Source organism: Podarcis vaucheri (assembly GCF_965113315.1).
Source record: "Podarcis vaucheri genome assembly, chromosome: 1".
In the NCBI taxonomy this organism is placed as follows: Eukaryota; Metazoa; Chordata; class Lepidosauria; order Squamata; family Lacertidae; genus Podarcis; species Podarcis vaucheri.
This window is the reverse complement of record NC_138759.1, coordinates 135,057,000-135,078,914: the sequence shown is the minus strand read 5'-3', so window position 1 is coordinate 135,078,914 and position 21,915 is coordinate 135,057,000. Positions and strand designations below refer to the sequence as shown.

Below are 21,915 nucleotides of genomic sequence, written 5' to 3'. Positions count from 1 at the left end.
GATGGGTGGTTTGTTTCAGTGGGTGGCCATGTGCTCCTCCTAGGAGGGTGACCAGTGGAGTCTCTCTCTCTCTCTCCATCTTAAGAAAGCAGATCTGAACTTAGGCAACCCAATTCAGAGGAGCTGCTCTCTCAAGACCTTGCAAGAGAGTGCATGTAGGGGATGACTTCTTGGAGGCTAATCACATAGCAGTAGGGTTTAGTCAGTCTTGTGCAAGAGCTTGGTTTTAAAAATTAAGCAACAACAACCTTGCATTGCAGGGGGTTGGGGTCCCTTCCAACACAATTCTATGAGTCTATGAAAAACAACAAATGTGCTTTTGTTGTTTTGCAGGCTTATTTTACAATCATTATGACTAGAATCAAAATTAATAAAGAAATAAAGAATCTCTCTCTCTCTCTCCCTCTCTCTCTCTCCCTCTCTCTCTCTCTCTCTCCGCCCCCACCCCTCAGTTAATTAGGGGTGGATTTCCTTCCATTACTTTGGAAACCTGATGAACTTACTCTCCCGCCTGGGGGTCCAGCACCTCCCGGTCCCCCCTTGGTTCCAGGATCACCACGACGGCCCTTAAGAAAAAGAAACAATGAAAGCACACAAAACAAAATGATCTTGAGCAAATGCTCTTCAAGCACACCCCTTGTCCTCTATTTGAGCTGAAAGAACTAGGCGTGTCTGAAGGATGGCTCCAACCTCTGTAGAAAGAGGGGCCCACTTCTCCCATTGCCATGACGCCCCCTTTCATGCAATGCTCTTGCCAGAGACGGGGCAGCGTCCGTAGCATTCAGACCCCACCTTGCGCCCTTGATGTCATTAGGGATGCAAAAAGGTTCCTGAAAGTTACCCAGATAAATTGAACTATTTTTCGAGTCACCTGGCAAAATAGTTCACTTCTTCAAGTTTAATTGCAAATCAAGTCCGGGGGGCTCCTCCAAGCGTGATCAGGTGAGGAAAGACTGCGTAACTTCTCCTCTGTTACTTTTCTAGCTTAAAATCGTCCTTCCCAAGCTGCCTTTTCATCCACAGGGGATGCTATGGGGACTCAGTATCTTTCTTCCCATACATAGGTGAAAAATAGGCTTAGAGAGGAGGACTTTGAGCTGTAAAAGGACCAAGTAGGAGAGTAGCCTTTCTCGGCTTCTCCTCTCTCCTCCTTCTGCTTCCACACAGCTAGGTTAAAAGAGTAAAGCAAACCTGAAGGACATAATTCTGTGCAATGTGTGGATTGACACTTATTGCAAGAAAGAGTGGGTGAAAGTAAAAGCAAGAAACAATGCTTTCAATATTGTGAATATAATCCCATAAGTGGGGTGTGGCGTTTGTGGGAAAGGGAGACATAAATTTCTATACTAGCTTTGTGTCTGGTCCAGCCAAAGTTAAGCTCTTTCTAAAGCACAATTATTTCAATGACAGAAATTTCAGGTTTAATTTAACTCTCCAACTGAAACCAAAGCATCTTAAAAGTGCTTTATGTGGGCTGGATCATGCCCTCTGTTAAAAGCACAATCAAATTAAATGTCAGCACATATCCAACTTCCTATTGGATGACATTTGGCTGCTTGCATACTGGAATGCACAGATCTGGCATGAATCTCAATCGCTGATTGTGAACAAATCCAGTTTTAATATTGCTCTGGAAGATGGAGTAAGAACCAATGTCACTGAAATATGTGTCTTGGTGATGCATTTAGGAGTGTAGTCAAGCAGTGGCAGCCTAGAATACTTGCCCGTATGCAAATCTTGCTATTGCGATAGATGATAGATAGATAGATAGATAGATAGATAGATAGATAGATAGATAGACAGACAGACAGACAGACAGACAGACAGACAGATGAAGTAAGTGGGGTTAGGATCTTACAGGTTCTCCTTTGGGCCCAATAGTTCCAGGGCCACCTTTGGCTCCCTTTGTGCCAGGAGTGCCCGGAGATCCATTGTTGCCTTTTGGTCCCTTTGAAAAATAAAAGGAAACAGCATTAGAAGACCTTTGGGGAGAAGGGAAGGGCAAGGAAGGGAGGTGTCAGAGCACAGCCTACGTATAATGGGGCACAGACAGTACAAAGAGTCACATCTTATGCAGGATGGTGAGATCCATCTTAATCTTAGGCCCACTTTTGGCACAGAAACTGCTCTGGTCACACTGTACGATGATGACCTCTGTCAGCAGTGGAAGCGCTGGGCCACTTCTCGCATTGCTGTTACCACTCTGAAAGAGTGGGTGCACAGCTTGGGGGTCCTCCTGGATTCTTTGTTGTCACTTGAGGCTCAGGTGGCCTCAGTGTCCCGGAGTGCCTTCCATCAGCTTCAGCTGGTGGTCCAGCTACATGCCTATCCGGACAAGGATAGCCTGACTACTGCTGCCTATGCTCCGATAACCTCAAGGTTAGATTACTGCAATGCGTTATATGTAGGGCTGCCTATGAAGATGCTTTGGAAACCTCAACTGGTGCAGAATTTGAATGCCAGTCTGCTCACTAGGACAAGACAGTTTGAGCATCTTACACTGATCCTGGCCACACTGCATTGACTGCCAACTAGTTTCCAGGCCCAATTCAAAGTGCTGGTTTTGACCTATAAAGCCTTCAATGACTTGGGACCACAATACCTCAAGGACTGCCTCTCCCCATATAATCTGACCTGGACTCTGTGTTCATCCTCTGAGGACCTTTCTTGTGTGTCACAAGAGGTCTGGAGGGTGGCAACATGAGGATGGGCCTTTTTCTGCCATGGCTCCCTGTCTGTGGAATGCTCTCCCCAGGAAAGTTAGTCTGATGCCTTCATTATACATTTTAGGTGCCAAGCAAAAACGTTCCTCTTCTTCCAGACCTTGGGCTGATTAACATTTGATGCCCTTTTAAATGTGTTCATGTGTGTGGGGTGGGTGGGGGTGGGGGTGGAACTAGCCAAGTTCAGCTTATTCAACATCTAGCATATTGCAGTTGCTAAAAATGGAACAGAATCAGATCACTGCATGGAGAGTTTAATGCAACGCTGCTGCCAATTTTCTCAATTCTTGTTCTGACAACTATGATAACAACAGGATAACTTCTGACTGTGGCCCAGAACTTCAAAGAGATCTAGCAGTTTTATAACATGCAGTGGTGGACCTACGTTTTGGGGGGCCCTGAAGCTTGAACTGTTATGGCGGTCTCTTCACAACCAGCAATGAGGGCTGGGTAACCCCTGTTATCTTCTTCAACGGGATCACCACTGATGGGTTTTTCCACAACAGATCACAACACCTTTACAACATTTGTGCTACTGACTCTCAAACTTTGGGATTCAGTTACAGATAGGTAGCCGTGTTGGTCTGCCATAGTCAAAATAATTCCCCCCCCCTTCCAGTAGCACCTTAAAGACCAACACTTGAAGAAGTGTGCATGCACACGAAAGCTCATACCAAGAACTAACTTAGTTGGTCTTTAAGGTGCTACTGGAAGGAAAAAAAATTTTTATTTAAACTTTGGGATTGTTGAAATACATAGAACAAAAAAGCAATCATTTTAAGTCATGTGACTCAAATTGAGTCTACTAGCAATGTGGACTAAAATTGCTTCTGGGGCCCCTCCAGGAGTTTAAGCTTCATTAATTTCATAGTAGATCTGCCCCTGAGAGCATGTCTAAAATTTTAGGGGTACTGTCAGGGAACTGACATCGGAGCCAGAGGCGGAGGGAAGGCTCCCAAGTGATGCTGGAGAGGGACCCAGCAGGGAGAGAGGCAGCTCATCATCAGCTGGGGAAGGTAATCAGCGCAACACCAGGGACAAAGGGGGGCAGATGGGGGAATCGGCGAGAGGGCTCCAGGACTCCTCGCCGGACACCAGCGGGGAGAGTACGGGTCCTCCGCTACCCACGCCCTCCCTGCGCAGAAGACTTCCGCGCAGGGAGAGTAGGAGGAGACTTGGCGTCAAACAGCTTTTATGCTGGAAAAGGTTTAAGAAACACCCACTGACGGATTCTGCTAGCAACTGAGGCAGCCACGAAGTGAAGGGCTGCCCAGACAGAAAAGGTTTAACAAGGCAACATAGCCAGGAGTGGCAGCAACTTACGCATGAGCAACCCCTATAGTCATTACAGGTACATACCCGATTTCCTTTCTCTCCAGCCAACCCAGGCGGTCCGCTGCGACCAGGACGGCCAGGATCACCCTGATACAGAAGGAGTAAGCGGAAACAGAAGTAGTAAGAAATGGTCACACCAGCTCTACATCCACGTAGATCAAAACTGAATTGTATGTGCAGCAGTATAAGCAGTCTCAAATTTCCCCCAAACCAATTTTGGGGGAATTCTGGTGCAAAATAGATGGCAACTACTATATATTCAGTGTTTGGTATTTGACAATTGACATTAAATAGCTGATATTTTACACAGCTCCGTTCTTACGGGTTCAAGAATTATGCATATACACTAGAAACACGCCAAACAGCCACAATAAATACCTGGGCAATTTTTAATAAAGCCTTCCAATCCGTTTGTAGCACTTTAAATGCTGTTATGCTGATCTGCCCACAATACCATCTACTTCTGAGTCATTTTCTTCTGAGGGCCAAACCACACCTTTATGCTGGGTGTGTGGTTTTTGTTTCATGTTGACATTTTTGATGGGGGGGGGTAGGGGTTGAATCAGGAACACCATGGTGCTGTTTTCAGGGCCGAAGGAAGACTAAGCAGTGCCCGGTGCCGGGTGTCGAGGGGCAGGGCAAACCGCCCTGTGCCGCCACACATGCGCTGCCGGGAGGTTTGCCGATGGCGCCACTCTAGCACCGTATGGACGGTGTCAAGATCCTCCGCACGTGGCTGTGGTGGCACGATGGAGGCAGCTCGCGTCGCCGCACCTGGAAGCGGCGGGGCGAGCCCCCGCAGGGTGCCTTCTTGTCACCCCCCTCAGAGATGGCACCCAAGTTGGACCGCCCCCCCTGCCCCCTTCCTCCACCACTGGCTCTTTTGAAAAATGCTTTCTCCCTGCAACATTTTCTCAATGACTCCTCTGCTTCCTCTGATTTTTTTGTTTTGCCTTGAGGGAGAAAACATAGGTACTTTTGTACCTGGTTTTTTTGCACCTACAGAGTTTCTGCTTTTTGTGTGTAAAACATTGTGTGTGTGTTTGTGCACATATACACAAAACACTGCCTGAATGCCCCGGTGCCTGCTCTAGTCCTCAATGACACCTAGAGCTTGGCAGTAATGATAGCAATTCTGTAACAGAACAGGATTTTCAATTCAAAATCAGAATTGGAAGTCAAATGCATGATTTTCAAGCAGTTGTAAGACTTATCAATGCAGCCTTTGTTGAGCATTTACATTCTGCACAGAAATGCCAAAACGCTTTGTAATAGCACAATTTTATTTTATTTTTTACAAAAGGTGTGTCCGTTCCAAAAAGCCAGGATTCAATAAAAGAAGAAGAGTTCCACCGGATTAGGCCGAAGCTCATCTGCCTTGTCCAGCTCTTGGCTAAAGAGATATTGCGGGGAAGACCTCCTCTGCTGTGTGCTTGCTGTGACTGGCGCACCTGAATGCAGAAGCTTCACACAACTATCATGGCTGGTAGCCACTGACAAACCTCTTCCGGGGGGGGGGCTTTTCAACCCCCCCCCTTAGAGCCACCTAAGACCATGGTCGTCACCACATCCATGGGTTATGTGAAACAGTGCCTTTTTCAAACTGGCTGACCCAGAGTTGTACTGTTTAAAGAGGGAGGGGGGAACCCCTCTTTACCCACCACCAATGTCTAAGTCTTTATCATGTCTCCCCACCCACAACCCCAAGGCCACCTTCCCCCAAAACTAAAGAAACCCAGAGACAGGCTTTTCCTTGCGACCTAACCAACCCTTCCGTCCAACATTTTGATTGCCCCTTTCTGCCCCTTTCCCATGTCCTTTTGTGATGGGGTGGCCAAATATTCATAGCACAGCACCAGTGACGTAGCGTGGGGGGTGCAGGGGGGCCGGCCGCACCGGGCGCAACATCTGCGGGTTAGGGTTAGGGGGTGCAAATCCACAGGTTAGGGGGCACAAATTACTTGCCTTGCCCCGGGGCTGACAACCCACGCTACGCCACTGCACAGCACAATTGCCCTGGCTGCATATTGGGTGCACTTTTGGACCCTGCGGCACAAGGGGCTGCCTGTCTTGCAACACCTTCAGCTTATTCTCAGTGAGTCTGTGTCACTGCTGCCTTGAGTGACTTTGAGGAAGGGTACAGACCTTGATCCCTTGGTCCCCAGGCAACCCTTGATCTCCAGCACCTCCAGGATAACCATCAGGGCCCTAGGAAGAAAGGCAAAGGTGAGCTGCTTCTTTTCTGAAAGCTCTGGCTTGTGGTGACATCTGCACATGGAAAGCAATGGGCCACCTTTTGACAGAGAGGCAATTGCCTCTCCCCCCCCCCCCCCGATGCCCACCTGCCTGGGAACCTCCCTGTCAGCTCCAGGAATGCATTCAGATGCAAATTAAAATAGGATCTACAGGTCTTCCTCCATTTGTTTTATTTCATAAAATTTATACACCACTTGATTGTAAAAAAACCCAAAAAGATAAAACAACAGATTCAAGAAAAATTCACAAACCCTGTTTTTCGGTTAAAAAACAGATTAAAATTCACCTCAGCGTTTCTAAGCATCTGGGTTGACCTGTCTAAACAAGAATGTTTTTAGCAAGGGCCAAAACCAAAGTGCAGGTGTTGCCACACTAAACGATCAATTTCTTACATCTGCAAAATGAGTATTATGTGGCACGTGTAGCAGTGCCAATTCTGCCGATCAAAGTGGTCATACAGAATCACAGAATCTTAAGACTTGGAGGGGACCCCAAGGGTCATCTAGTCCAACCACTGGAATGCAGGAATCTCAGTTAAATCACCCATGCCAGATGGCCACCCAACCTCTGCTTAGAAACCTGCAAGGAAGGAAAGTCTGCCAAGTGGGGCACATGTGGCGTGAGGCAATAAAAAAACGCCCTCTTATTACCATTATTTATTTTATATTTGTTACTTGTGTGTTAGCTGCCATGCTACTTTACGCAGCATGCTCCAAGAAACACTGCGCCCCCCCCACCCCACTGCTGGAATGCACAAAGCCAAGATGTGAAAACATTCCTACCCTGTTGCCTGGGTCTCCTTTACAGCCAGGAGGTCCAATGCGCCCCAGTTTGCCCTGGAAAGATCACATGCAAAAACAAAGAAGTGAGAGACTGTGAAGAGTAGAGAGAACTCTATAGACGGTTCATTCTCCTGGGGAAAGACATCCACTGGCTGGGGCAAGATGTAGCCCTGGGGGGTGGGGAGGGGGCTTTCAATTTCTCCCCCCCCTTGTCTGAAATAGGAGGGAATTAGCTACTATGGGATGTGCCTGGCTTGTTTGGGGTGTTTTGAGGGAACTTAGGATCTTGCAGGTCTTGGGTTCCTATCACATGCCCCCCTCAGAATCCCAGAATGCCATGTCTTAAACCACAGAGCCTAGGGCTTGCCGATCAGAAGGTCGGCGGTTCAAATCCCCGCGACGGGGTGAGCTCCCGTTGCTCGGTCCCTGCTCCTGCCAACCTAGCAGTTCAAAAGCACATCAAAGTGCAAGTAGATAAACAGGTACTGCTTCGGTGGGAAGGCAAACGGCGTTTCCGTGCGCTGCTCTGGTTTGCCAGAAGCAGCTTAGTCATGCTGGCCACATGACCCAGAAGCTGTATGCTTGCTCCCTTGGCCAATAAAGCGAGATGGATGCCGCAACCCCAGAGTCGGCCACAACTGGACCTAATCATCAGGGGTCCCTTTACCTTTAGGATCTTGCAGGTCTTGGGTTCCTATCACATGCCCCCCATAGAATCCCATAATGCCATGTCTTGGTCCACATGGCCACATGGGGAAGGATGCCAGCAGTCCACCAGCTCCCACCAGAGCTTTTGGCAGGTGAACCAAGGGGTCTTTTGGTGGGACAAGCCTGTTGGCAGGCTTTACTCTCCGTTGGCAGAGCAGCTCTTGCGAGCTGTGGGGTGGCAGCCATAGCGGTTTCCTTTTAAAGGACATAAGCAACCCGTTGACTGTGTCTGATCCTTGAGTAGCCCTACCTTTTGCCCACTTGTGCCGTTCCGTCCAAACAAGCCAAAAGCCCCCTGAAAGAAAAGAAGCAGAGCGTGAGAAAGCTGCTCTCATCAGGAAAGCGGAGCTGGAATAATAGGTAGCAAGCCAGGATTTGCCTTTACCTTTCGTCCATCTCCTCCAAACTCTCCCTGCAAACACAAGAAGGGGGGGGGGAAAGCAAACAATGTTGAGTCAAGCCTATTAAAATCAGCCACGCTGGCAGAACAGAATGGAAAATATATATATATAATTCTTTGTTACTGAATTGATTATGATCCAAAAGCTAGCAAACAAGATTACATGCAAAGACCTCCCTAGATATTTAAGCAATCTGAACAAGCAGTTTCCCCTCACAGAATGCATTTTGTATACTGTTTACACGAATATATTATACACTAATAATTATGGACACTTTCCCCCAGGAAAGCATTGTTTTGTTGGAAAACGGCACCACAGAATTCAGATAAGTGTGAATTTTAAAGGATAGCTGTGTTCCAGTTCACATATAGTTTCAGAAAGTGCAAATCTGACAGAATTTAAATTTCTCCACCATCCTTTGCGGAGATTTAATCTGTCTACAATTTCCACCTTGGAACTGAGGCTGCAGCTGGGACTCCTGGCTCTGGGCTCCAGCTGGGAGGTCCCATCTCTGTGCTTTTCTTATTTCCCCCCTCCCCTCCTCTTTTGTAAAACATCTCACTAGATGAAGAGTTCTGGAGCACTTGAAAGCTTGCCACTAATCTTGTGACATTTTGGCTGGTTTGAATAAAATCACAATATGCGTCCCATAATTTTCCCAATGTAGTATATACAATAGCTTACCTTTTCTCCTTTTAGACCATGAATACCCTATAGAAGGAACAAAAAATGTACATTGTGTTAATGTTTGTTGATACGTGTGACATCGATTTAGAGTTCTGGCTTTGATATAGTATCATATATTTCATGTATATATGATCATATATTTTCTGAAAAAGTTCTAAGTGGTTTCTAGAGATAGATAGATAGATAAATAAATAAATAAATAAATACATACATAAATAAATAAATACATAAATAAATAAATACATAAATAAGACATATTTGTTTGCAATGAAGCAGAGCTTTTATTACCCAGAAGCACCATCAAAAGCCTTTAGTCATGCCGGCCCATGTCCCTTTTGCCCGACAGAATTTACAGAAAGAATTTATTTTAGGGACTCTCTGCAAAGTGTAAGGGCATTAAGCCATCATCAGTTACTTGGAAAACTATGCATCCAAAACATTTTAGACAAGAGCCGGTAGTGACTGGGCAGAATAGTGTTTCACATTAATACAGACACCAAATGCCCATGCTGGCAGCCTCAATATTCATAATTTAAATAATAACACACAACCTATTGGCCTTATTATGTTATATTGGATTATATATAACTATATGCTAGCTATATATATAATCCAACAGACAAGCAGCCCCAACCATAGAATCCTAGAATCCTAGAATCATAGAGTTGGAAGAGACCACAAGGGCCATCGAGTCCAACCCCCTGCCAAGCAGGAAACACCATCAGAGCACTCCTGACATATGGTTGTCAAGCCTCTGCTTAAAGACCTCCAAAGAAGGAGACTCCACCACACTCCTTGGCAGCAAATTCCACTGTCGAACAGCTCTTACTGTCCAGTGCAGCTATGGCTAGCCCTGCTTTCCCCAGCCAAGCCAGGCAAGTGGCTTCTGCTTCCGGCACTCGTCCGCGGCAGTCAGCCTCGTGGTCTGGATGCTTCATCAATGCTGCAGGTGTGCAGTTATCACCACATGGCATTTTCTACCACTAGTCCTTCGCACTAGTAGCCGGTTGCCTTTCCCCTGTCCTCTGAGTGCCTCTGGGTCAAACATTGTGGCCCCAGATGAAGGGTTAATTCGACAACTGGTGAGCCGCTAAAATGGGGGAAAAAAATGGCAGAAGGATAAACAGATGCAAATCTTTTACCTTGGGACCTGGATATCCAATTGGACCTTCAATTCCTGGGTCACCCTATATTTAAAAAGACAAACAGCATTATTAGTTGCAATAATTTAAACAGTATATTAAGACTGCCATCCTATACACATTTATCCGGGAGTAAGTCCCACTGAGCTTTGGAAAGGACATGTACAGGATTATCCTGTTAGAGATTTTCAAATCATAATGTCCTTCATTACTGCAAGAGGCAAACACTGAAGTTTTACTGCTTCTGTTTTATAATGGTGAAATGAAACCGCTAAGATACTTGGACATTGTTTTAAAGAGAGGTTTCAATATGCTGCTTTAGCAGTTTCAAGGATCACAGTCTGATTTGGTTAAATATCAACCCCTAAACAGGTGTTCAAATTGGAATATTAATTACTCCATATGATCCTGAACATTTAAATATTCAATGTCAAAACTCAGCCCAGTGGCTAATGGAGTGGGAAGGGAGTCCTCCTATTTTTTCCAGCTACTCACCTGTCGTCCTTTTAGCCCAGGAACACCTGGCACCCCCATGTTGCCCTTTGCACCCTAAAAGCAAATAAAACAATAAAACAAATTACAGCACTATGTCTTGCATTCCCCCCACTGCAATAGAAGGGCAATTTCAGCAGTTTTCAGGGACAAAAATGTTTGTGCTAGGCAACCCCTCACAGAAATTTGGAAGGAAATAACAATGTCTCTTTAACTTTTTCCATCCCAAAGGGTACTACCTTATATCAGGGTTTTTTCTTCTTCTCCCCCAACTTACAGTGTGTGTTTGTGTGCATGCGTGTGTGTGTGTGTGTGTGTGTGTGGGAGTCAAGATCAGGACTGCACTGAGAGTGGAGAGTATATTTAATCTTTTGATCCCCACAAAAATAAATAAAGCTGTATTCTGTTTAATTTGGTTGATTAATTGGGTTGATGATCACTGGATAAAATGGGAAAATGAATAAATATATTTGTAATTATAAATGAAGTGTATATTTCATACCTTTTTGAGCTGATTAATTGGTCTGATCAGTGGGTATATTGGGGAAATGAATGAATGAATATTTAATACTTTTGGAATTAATAACTTACATGGGGGAAATAAATGAATTTTTGCAGCCTTCTTTGATTTTGGCACATTTGCAGATTCATTTAAAAGCATTGCTGGGTTCATAAACATTTCCCCCCACATCATGTACGGTATTTTCTTAATTAACAGAGACTTAAATTATAACAATTAGCATGTGGGAATCTTCAGAAATATTTGAGGTTAAAAGGAGGCTCATCACACTTGCAAAGGCACACAATTCTGTCAGCATATGCACATTTCCTACAGGCTGTTGGAGATTATGCATACTAGCTGGGAAATGTACAAAATTCCCTGTTCATGGAAGGATTATGGGCACATTCTCCATAAGGCCTAGTGAATGTGCACAATGGCTAGTTATTGCAGACCTCCCCAAGGGTCCCTATTTTCCAGGGACGTCTTTGATTTAGAGAAGTCATCCCGGTTTCTGATTTGATCCCAATTTGTCCCGTTTTTCCTTAGGATGTCCCTATTTTCATCAGAGAAATGTTGGAGAGTATGTGATTATACACATTGACCAGTCAAAGAACAATTGGTCTAATCATTTAACACTCTGCAGCTCAGTAGTAGTCAACTGCACTTTGTCCAAAAGTGGAGTTTTGTCCAGGGGCATTTTATTTGTGGGAGGAGCCCCTGCCTACCTGCTACAAGGAGGGAGGGAGCCTGCTTCAAAGGAAGCTTTTGCTAAGTGCTGGAAGACAGTTTCTGCACTCCAGTCTGGAGTGGGGAGGGGAGAGACTGTTTCTGCCAGGACCCCTTAGGACAGTGGTGGCAAACCTTTTAGAGACCGAATGCCCAAACTGCAACCCAAAACCCATTGATTTATCGCAAAGTGCCAATCTGGGGGATAATGCGGGGAGAGTTGTTGAGCTTTTTTTGGGAGGAGTACCCCGGCGTTAGGGACGCAGGTGGCGCTGTGGGTTAAATGGGATGTGTCTGGCTTGTTTGGGGTGTTTTGAGGGAACTTAGGATCTTGCAGGTCTTGGGTTCCTTTCACATGCCCCCCTCAGAATCCCAGAATACCATGTCTTAAACCACAGAGCCTAGGACTTGCTGATCAGAAGGTCGGCAGTTCGAATCCCCGCGATGGGGTGAGCTCCTGTTGCTCGGTCCCTGCTCCTACCAACCTAGCAGTTCGAAAGCATGTCAAAGTGCAAGTAGATAAATAGGTACTGCTCCGGCGGGAAGGTAAACAGTGTTTCCGTGCGCTGCTCTGGTTCTCCAGAAGTGGCTTAGTCATGCTGGCCACATGACCCGGAAGCTGCACGCCGGCTCCCTCGGCCAATAAAGCGAGATGAGCGCTGCAACCCCAGAGTTGGTCACAACTGGACCTAATGTTCAGGGGTCCCTTTACCTTTACCTTTTACCCCGGCCTTGTTGAGCTTATTTGTGCAGAAAAAGGGGAGTTCAAACCCCACCAAGTCTGGAGGGGGAAAGTGCCACCGCTCACCACCTGCAGGGGAATTCGCAACAGGAACTAAAGGAGGGCGACTGCTGGGACTCAAGCCCCCACCTGGCTTGTCCTCATTGCTTTAGAGTACTTTCCAGGTGGAAAGACAGGAGGGCTTAACCTCTTCCTGGAGGACGGGCTGCTTAGCGCTGCCCCAGGAAAGGTATGCTTGGGAGGAGGTGAGCTGCGCGGAATTCAAGCGCACGTGAGGGAGCAGGTCCTGGAGGAAGAACTGTGAGGGGAAAGACTCCATCAGGCAAGGCCTCTTTTCACCTGTTGAATGTTACTTTTTTGATGTTGGTTGCCTATTTTAAAGTTTTATTATTGCATGTACATTTTTTGTTTCTTCAGCTTGTAAACCGCCTTGAGTATTGTAAGATAAAGGTAAAGGTAAAGGTACCCCTGCCCGTACGGGCCAGTCGTGTCCGACTCTGGGGTTGCGCGCCCATCTCGCTCTAGAGGCCGTGAACCGGCGCTGTCCGAAGACACTTCCGGGTCACATGGCCAGCGTGACGAAGCTGCTCTGGCGAGCCAGCACCAGCGCAGCACACGGAAACGCCGTTTACCTTCCCGCTGTAAAGCGGTCCCTATTTATCTACTTGCACTTAAGAGTGCTTTCGAACTGCTAGGTGGGCAGGAGCTGGGACCGAACGACGGGAGCTCACCCCGCCGCGGGGATTTGAACCGCCGACCATACGATCGGCAAGTCCTAGGCACTGAGGTTTTACCCACAGTGCCACCCGCGTCCCGGCATTGTAAGATAGAAAGACGGTATACAAATTAAAAAATGATGATGATGACGACATGTTTCCGTGTCTCGCACAGCGCAACTGTGCGCAACTTTGTGCGGAAACACCCCCAGAGAAATGAGTGAAAGCACCGCTGGGCACTACGAAGGCGCCTTTTCCACCCTCCCAGCCCTGTTTGCGGCTTCGTTTCCCCTGGGGACGAGAGAGGGGCGCACCCACCCCACACTCTCTCCCCTCAGGCTCCACCTTCTCGGGAAAGGAGCAACTGCCCCCTTTTCTCTCACTCTTCGCTACACAAAACTTTGTCCTCTGGCAACTGCGTGGGCAGCGCCACTTCTTCTGCCTGCAGGCCAGTGGGTGAGAAAAGAAGAGGACTCGCCACAAAACGAGTGCCCTTTTGCAGCCGCAGCAGCAGCCAACCAGCTGGTGGTGGGCACGAAGCTCTGGGGCTCACAGCGGCGTAGGGGTGTGTGTGTGTGCGTGTGCTCAACTTCCCCCTCCCAATGCTGCTGTGGCTAGTGCGCACTATACAGAGCATTTCCCACCCACGGGGGGGGGGGAGTGGCTGTCACCTTTGCAAACCACAAAAAACGGACCTGATGGGGCGATGTTGCAAGTGTCCACAGAGAGGGCTCTGTGTGCCATAGGTTCACCAGCACTGCCTTAGGATAACTCTGGACCCCGCCAGTGGTTTGTGGCTCCTGGGTTAGGAATCACTACCAGATTGAACTATGTCATTCAACTTACCTTTTGTCCCCGAAACCCCTTTGGGCCAGGTGGGCCTGCAATTTCTAGGCAGCTCATTTTGTAGCACTGAAATAAATCCAAACAAAAATTAAATGAACTTTCATAGCTGAGAAGTTGATTAAATTTCTACACTGTGATAAAAATAAAGAGACCCTCACCCCAAATCTAATGAATCCCAGCGGTCTACTGAATGACTCTGGGGACTCTGCCCCATTTCCCAGAGGGAAGGCTAAGATCTGCTACCAGAACTTTGTGGTCTCTTGCCAGGTAGGCAAAATGTGTTTCATTCCCCTAGGATTTTGCAATATGAACTGGGCGCCTGCTGAATTTGGCTTTGTGTAATCCTCTCTATCTCATTCACAGAATAATTTGTTAAGAAGTCTGTAGCAGCAGTTAAAGCAAACGATATGTGCCAGGTATTATTGTGCTCAAAGAGAACCCAGCTAACCCTCCCTCCAGGCCCCTCATGTGATAACAGGGAACATCTGTAGCAGGAGCTTTTCGTATCCACAGAGGCTTCCCGTGCAACTCAGAAGCCAGGGAGCCTCCATGCGCACAAAAACCCCCACACCTCCCACTGCAGTTCAGGTGAGGGGCTGGGAGAATTCACACCACCTTAAGGTAGTCTAGGCAGCCTGCTCTCTCCGTCTTCCCCTTGTGCATCATAAATGCCTGTCGAGGCCTATGGAATTAGGCAAATTTGCAGCCCACTCCTGTAGATGTTTTATTTAAAATCACTCCCACTAAGTTAAATAGAATTTGCTCCAGTCCTAAGTAAATATGCCTGGGTACTGCTGCCCTACTATGGAGCTCCACTTGCTCTTTTGAGCACTCTAATTTTGTCAACAATTGAAATGCTAGTATTCGGGAAAGAATCTGTACTCACCTCTCCATAGGCTTCGTGTTTCTGTTGGGAGGAAAAAGATTTTTAAATATTAACTGAGTTAAATCTAGGAAGAAGAAAACTGAGACAGCGCTTTCCTCTGCATATTCTCTCTGCGTCCTCTGGGCAAACATGGATTTTGGCACCTCACCTGGGCATCATTCGTGAGGCGCCTCAGCCCCTCCCTTGTTAAAAGCAGCTCTCCAGTTTTTAGCATTGCAAATAAATGCTTGTGCGCATGTTCTCTGACAAAGGGCCAGAAATCAGGGAGGGACATTTCAGTGATTACGGATGCCTCTCCTTTACCTCCTTGCTTCTGCCCTCTCTTGCTTGCCCCTAGAGGTTGTCTTCGCGTCTTTTCCTCACTTTGCCAGCGGCCATTGTGTTTTGAAAGCAAATCCCTGACACTCAAAATGTGAATTCTGAAGGCAGAATGAGCTGTACAAAGTAGAAGGAAAGACTTGGTGGAGGGTCACAGCTCAGTGGCAGAGACCATGATTTGCCTGTAGAAGCCCCAGGTTCAATCCCAGGAAAAAGTAATCAGGGCGCAGGGCCAGAGACCTTGGGGAGCCACTGCCAACAGCCTCAGAATAAAACAGGATACATGCAAATCTATTCAGTTTGCACGGCCTGTGCAGAATTTGATTTTCTGGAGATCGGCTCCAAACCTGTGAGTGGGCAGGGCCAGATTGTGGACAGGTCGCCTAGCCTCCTGCCTCAGCGTGGGGGCGGGGCAGCGTCCCGCATCACACTAGGGGAGACCCCAGCCATGTCAGGTTGCCAGGCGGCCAATCAGGTTGCTTGGGGGTGTGGCCAGGGCCAATTTAAGCCGTGGTGCGACTCTGAGGCTTCCCTTTCAGTCTCGCACTGAGGATCTCCCAGCCTTTTCCAGGTTGCGTCACTGGCCTTGCTATGGACTTCGGTTGGTTGCCGTTGAGGGGCCTGGTAGGACTTTTTCCACTTGGCAAATTGGCACCAGCCACTTGGTTTTCACCTACCTCATAGCAATTGTCACACCTTTGTAAGGTTTGGCGGGTAGGCATTGGAATAGCAATGTGTGGGGGAGGAGAGGTGTGGCCATCACCTGCCCCTCCATGAATAAGGGTATTCCATTAAAGGAATCTGGGGGTGTGGATCTCCTCCGTCGGGAACCCAGGGGTGCTTGAGTCGATCCGCATCAGTGGGGCTCCCCCTACTGGTAGTTTATCCTTACCAGACTTCCCCAGAATAATATGTGCTGGGAAATAAAGGTGGGGTCCTCCTCACCCCTGCCTGTCATTTCAGCAGCACCACTCTAACCCAGAGGCAGGAGGATTGGCTCATTCCCCAGCCACTGCAACCAAGGGGGACACCGGGCTGGTAGGGCCAGGGACACCCCGATGGATGTACAACCCCCAAGTGAGGACGGCAGCCTAGAACGCTGGCCGAATGTGGGGCTGTGGAAATCCAGTGATAGTTTTTGCTCCAATTTTTGTGGTTGGCATGGCTTCCAGCTAAAGGACTGAGCTGAGTAATTTTACCACACCACAGGTTTTAAGAAGGCTGCATGCTTGGTGTTATGCTTAAATTACTGATGGAGCAAGCCCATAAATCTAGGAAGCCTCAATGACCACTGGCTCTTAGTTGCTTACTGGGTGCTTGGAAGGGCATTCCTTGTACTTTGGAGGAGCTAGGCTCCTTTGGGTGGGAGGGCAGGATAGAAATTTAATAAAATCTATAAAGCTTCTGCTTTGATATCCAGCCCGGACAATGCAAACTGCCTGAAGCTAAATAGTATTTCAAGAAATTGCATTATTCCCCCCACCCCCACCTGAGAGAGATCCATTCTTACCATAACTTGGATGATCCTATCAATGGTATTGGTATCTATTTCGGTGGTTGATTCTTTTCTGATAGGATCCATCTTTGTGATGGCGTAATTGCTCCGGTAAAGCTCCAGCGGGGGGTTGGCAATCTCTCGCAGCCCCTGCTCAAAGATGTTGTGGCTGGGGGCCACTGCAAAGAGCCTGATCCCTGCGTCTCGGGCTCTTTCAGCTTGCAGCTTCATCCCTCCACAGGGACTCCCTGTCACATGGCCATCAGTGATCACAATGGCGTAATTGACAGCCCCAGGGGATGGATTGGACAGGATCTGTGCTGTCATGTTGGAGATAGCACAATCTGTGAAGGTGCCCCGACCAATGTATTGAACACTCTCCAACCGATCACGGTAGATCGTCTTGCTGTTAGTGAACTCGCTGTATATTTTCACCACATCTGAAAAATGGAGTCCTGCAAATTGCCAGTTGATGGACACTTGGCTCTGGTAGAGCTCATTCTCCAGCTTTGTGATGAATTCAGGGATGAAGCTCTTCATATGGGTCACTATACTCCCCAAAGGTGCAGTCTGCAGCGCAATACTCTCAGATGTGTCAATCACAAAATACACCCTGATGGGACAGTCAGTTTGATCTGTATAGAAACAGCAAAGAAAAGTGCGCTGATGCAACCACATCAGTCATACCAAGGCCTCTCAGAGGTCTCTATGAGGCCTGAACACTTTGGACTTGTGCCCTTAAAAACAATCACACCCTCAGGGCACAGGATGGGAAATACCTGTTTTGGAGCTCAACCTTGAATTCAACTTGGGATCAGGGCTTTTTCCCCAGTCAGAACTTGCTGGGACACAGTCCCAGCCCCTCTCAGGTGGGCGCCATTGCCATCACAAGAGAACAAGGGAGGTGTTCTTGGAGAGCTCCGACACCTCTTTTTCGAGAAAAATAGCACTGCTTTGGATTATACTCAGTCACAAACTGAATGTGAGTTAGCAGTGCGTTGTGGCTGCAAAAGAGGGCCTGCATTGATTAATTAATAGTTTACAAGTCGCAGGAAGTGGCTTCATTCTGCCACCAGAAGGAGACTCCCTGGACTCAGCTATACAGCTGTGAATAAACATTTTAAATGTGTTGAAAAGTGCAATATACAAATGCGGCACTAGATGGCGACAGTGAACTATGCAAAAATTCAATATATTTTTCAAAACGGTTTTTGAAAAAGCATTTTCACAGTGTTTTTTATATGTGTGTAAAGTCCACCACTATCTCTCAGTGAAGCTCCAAATCGAATAAATGGGTGACAACGTGGAAAATGAGGTTCCAAGTAAGTAATAGTGGTGGTCAGTGAGGTGAGGTGGAAAGGAATAAGTTAGCCACTGTGAGCCAAGCAAAGAAGAAAAGTCAGCAAGTAATTTTCCACAGGGATAGGAAAGAGGAGGCCAAAAGAAAAGACAAGGGATAAGGCGGAGTTTTAAAGATTGTGCTTTTACCTGCACAGGACGAAGCTGCAGCAACATCATCATCATTTTGAGCATGGAGTGGAGCCAGCGTTGTGCACAGCAGAACAGCTAAAAAGGCTTCTGGGAACATCTTGGCCACTTTATCATACACCTGGAGTCCTGTCAGGACAGAGCCAACATAACAGTCTTAGATTATGAGCTGATTAAGGCACTAGACATGAACAGTGTGGCGTTTCAAAGATTCCTTTTTCTATCTCCAAGGCAATAGTATTCAGTGCCATAGAGGGGCAACCATAACATGAGGTGATTGAGATTTAGCTTGGCTGGAGTGGGTGAGCCTTTTATTTAATTTTAAGTCTGGCAGTGCAACTTTTGCCAGGAAGAAACTACTCAAGCGGCTTGTCCTGGGCGGTGCTTGTTCCATTAGCTGACTGGAGTCCTTCCTGGGGAAAGGTCAGCAAGTTTAAAACATCCAGGTAAGTGAATGAATATGGTGGCAGAGAATGGCACTGCCCAGTATTGGGGGGAGAAACCAAACAGGGGGAGGGGTTTGGGAGTTCAGCAGCCTCTGGGATAACCTGAAGTACCCTCTAGCACCCAAGTGCAATTGAATTCACTATCTGTAGCCTGCCCTGTAATTTTAAATGTGCTGTTATTGTTTTTTCCTTAATTATCTAATCACCCTACAGAAGTGTTCCTGCAGAACACTGCTCCTTGAGTGCCTGCCTTAAGAAACTACTCCAGATTCCATTTTGTTTATTAAAAACTAGTACTGTACAAACGTACCTCGGAAGTCGAATGGAATCTTTTCCAGAAGTCCATTCAACTTCCAAAACACTTGGAAACCAAAGTGCGGCTTCTGATTGGCTGCAGGAAGCTCCTGCAGCCAATGGGAAGCCACAGGAGTTCTGTTGGATGTTCGGCTTCCAAAAATAGTTTGCAAACCGTAACACTCACTTCCGGTTTTGCGGCGTTTGGGAGCCAAAACATTTGAAAACTAAGCTGGTCGAAAACCACAGTATGGCTGTATACAGTATATTTCCTTTACAAAGGACTTTAGTGATGTGAATATATTTTGCTGGCTATAAGAGAGAAATACTGGAGGAATTACACTGCAAGTCCAGGGAGAAAATGACTATACGTGTGCAGGATTGCACCACTAGTGAAAACTACCAGATATTCAGCCTTGATCCTAAGCATGTTTCTGCTCACAATAAATGTAGATAAATCTTAACGATTTTAGTGATCTGATCAAGATGCATTTTAAACTTCCAGGTTTATATCAGCTCCCTGATTCAGCCTGTCCCCTCCTCCCTGGGGCTGTATAGCTCTGGCCATCTTTGCTGACAGCCTTCGGGTTCCCTGGCATTGGAGAATTTGCAGGCCTGAATACTGAAGGCCCACAGTTCTTTGCTTTAGCTCCCTAAAATCACAGTAGCCTTATCACACCAGGCTCCCAGAAGTGCACTGTTTCTGTGTTCTAGGTTTTATTTAAGTTACACCATCTTAACAGTGTGACAGAGCAGATTTCAAAGAAATGTGGGTCTTAAAACACGCACTCTCTCTCTCACACACAAACACACACACACCTGGCAGGCAAACCTAACTAATGCTAATGTAGAATGCATACATTTCTCTGGTCGATGAAATGTGCATAAAGGCCAACCTTAAACAACTTAGCAAAATTATTATAAGTGACGGGAAGGGGAGAAGGCTTTGTTTAATGATGTGGTTAGAAACACTAAAGAGTTTTCTCACACACCTGTTCCATACCCTCTAACATTTCTCTGATGAAAATAGGGGCATCCCAGACCTGCTCTGGGGGAGACAGGTACCAGTGGGAGATGCTCAGACTACAAGGTGGCCAGTTCAGATACAGAAAAATGCAAAAAGTGAGTTATGGTGGGTGCCTAAAATGGAGATCCTTCACCTGACTTTTCCAGCGAAGATTTCTTTTTCCTTATTACAGAACTGGGCTCTCGAGTGTTTTCTCCAACATTGTACATTAATGGATATTGTACATGAAGATTCAAGTTCCCTTTTAGCTTCCCTCCAATTTTGCTTTCTGTATGAATGCTGCCTCAGAAAATGCTGCACTCTGATTTAACTGAAAGTTCTGGTGCATTTTTTCCTCTGGCTCCCAGTTTACTTGGTTGTGTGCTCCCAATACTGGGCAAAGCATCATCTGTTGCAGCACTGGAAGAGTCCAGGCCACAAATCCAGGGAAGGAAGAGAAAACCAAAAGCAGCCAGTGCCTCCCTTTCCCCAGACTTGGCTCATGGTCTGTGCATGGAAGAGAAGAGTCACAACTTCATAGCCTCATCTAAGAGTGAAATTCCCAGACACACAACCAACACAAACTCCTGCCCCTCCTTCCTACAACTTTGGGGTGCTGCTCATGTCTCTAAATTACACATCCTACTGAGGAACACAACAGTTCACAATTAGGCTGCAATCTGAGTAAGTCCTAGTTGACCAAAAAAGGACTTACTGTTGAGTAGACATCTATAGGATAGCACTTTAAGTCAGAGAGAGATGCCAAGAGTCTCTTGCAGCAACGAAGGAGAAAAGTCATTCTTTTCATTAGCAAAGAGTCTTAACTGCCTCCAATCTAGACATGCCATAGACAACAGAAGGAATGCTGTTGCTACTTTCTGCTAGATCTGCCTAATATCTCTGGAGAACAAAATATGCCTGTTGGCGAGTTACTGCGGTGCTCTAGTTCTGGAAGAACACACGCCCTGCAACCCGCTGGCCAAAGGCACCAGATCTAAAGCAAAACCAGGCAAGCCACGAAAGCCAGTTTGTGAATTCCGCCTTATGGGTGCAAAACTATCGAAGTTGCCGTGCCAACGTTGGAAGGAGAAAAGTGTCTGCGCTTTGAAGAGCAACGGCTGTTTTCTAGCCACGTAGAGATCAAAGAGCAGCACAAGCATTTCATGACATGCATCGCCTATTGTTACTTGAGGTGACAGCGCCTCATCCTTCACAGGTGCCTTTGGTCCTACGCTTGCTGTGCTGGGGCTGCTTCGATGAGCGCAACCCCCCTAGATCTGCCCGCTATTCCTCCTCCTTTCCCTCGCGCTCCCTCGCCGCCCCGTCGAGCTTCGCCCGCTCCCTCCGCGCTTCCCGAGCCAGAGCCGCGGGCGAAGGCGCGGCGGGCGAAGCTGCCGTCCGCTTACCTGGGGAACCGACTCGCGACAGCTCCGTTGGCGCGGACGAAGGGCTTGCGCGCGTTTCACGAGGGGCGCAGCATCTTGGGCGACAGGGGCTCCTTCCCTCCGCTAGATTTGGGAGTGGAGAGAGGGAGCCCTCCGGGCGGGGCGCGGGCGCCTGGCTCCGTCCTGCCTCTTTCTCCTCCCCCCGGAGCGGGCCAGCGAGCGCCACCCGAGGCAGCGGCCACCCGGCGGCGCTGTGGCTCCACCATCCGCGCTCGGGGGCGCGGACCGGTCCCGGGTCTCCCGCCCGGGCGAGCGAGCTCCTGCTCGGGCTGCCTCTTGCGCAAGCGAAGCTCCCGCCCGGAGCCCCTTCTCGCGCCTCTCCAGGGCTTGGGACCCCCCCGCCCACCCGACGGCTCTCCCAGCAGCGTTTAGAAAACTCACGGGAAGGGGAAAGACCAAAGGTTTTCAAACCGGTCACTTGTTCAAAGTACAATCTGTGCCACTCAGTGGCGTAGCGTGGGTTGTCAGCACGCGGGGCA

General features: G+C 47.6%; 1 protein-coding gene across 2 annotated transcripts in view; it reads right to left on the bottom strand.

The window, feature by feature from the left end:
• The window catches only part of COL6A2 (collagen type VI alpha 2 chain), a 42,571-nt gene extending 21,022 nt beyond the window's left edge, over positions 1-21,549 (bottom strand). For both annotated transcript variants that reach the window (XM_082230795.1, XM_082230796.1), the window contains exons 1-15: positions 21,398-21,549; positions 18,246-18,374; positions 16,773-17,392; positions 14,945-14,965; positions 14,059-14,124; positions 10,530-10,583; positions 10,035-10,079; positions 8,890-8,916; positions 8,190-8,216; positions 8,055-8,099; positions 7,097-7,150; positions 6,204-6,266; positions 4,083-4,145; positions 1,859-1,948; positions 504-566 (exon numbers count right to left, since the gene is read on the bottom strand). In XM_082230795.1, the coding sequence (XP_082086921.1) occupies positions 504-566; positions 1,859-1,948; positions 4,083-4,145; positions 6,204-6,266; positions 7,097-7,150; positions 8,055-8,099; positions 8,190-8,216; positions 8,890-8,916; positions 10,035-10,079; positions 10,530-10,583; positions 14,059-14,124; positions 14,945-14,965; positions 16,773-17,392; positions 18,246-18,345 (1,338 nt within the window). In that variant the 5' untranslated portion in view covers positions 18,346-18,374; positions 21,398-21,549. The remainder of the gene's footprint in view (positions 1-503; positions 567-1,858; positions 1,949-4,082; positions 4,146-6,203; positions 6,267-7,096; positions 7,151-8,054; positions 8,100-8,189; positions 8,217-8,889; positions 8,917-10,034; positions 10,080-10,529; positions 10,584-14,058; positions 14,125-14,944; positions 14,966-16,772; positions 17,393-18,245; positions 18,375-21,397) is intronic.
• Between the last annotated feature and the right edge of the window lie 366 nt (positions 21,550-21,915).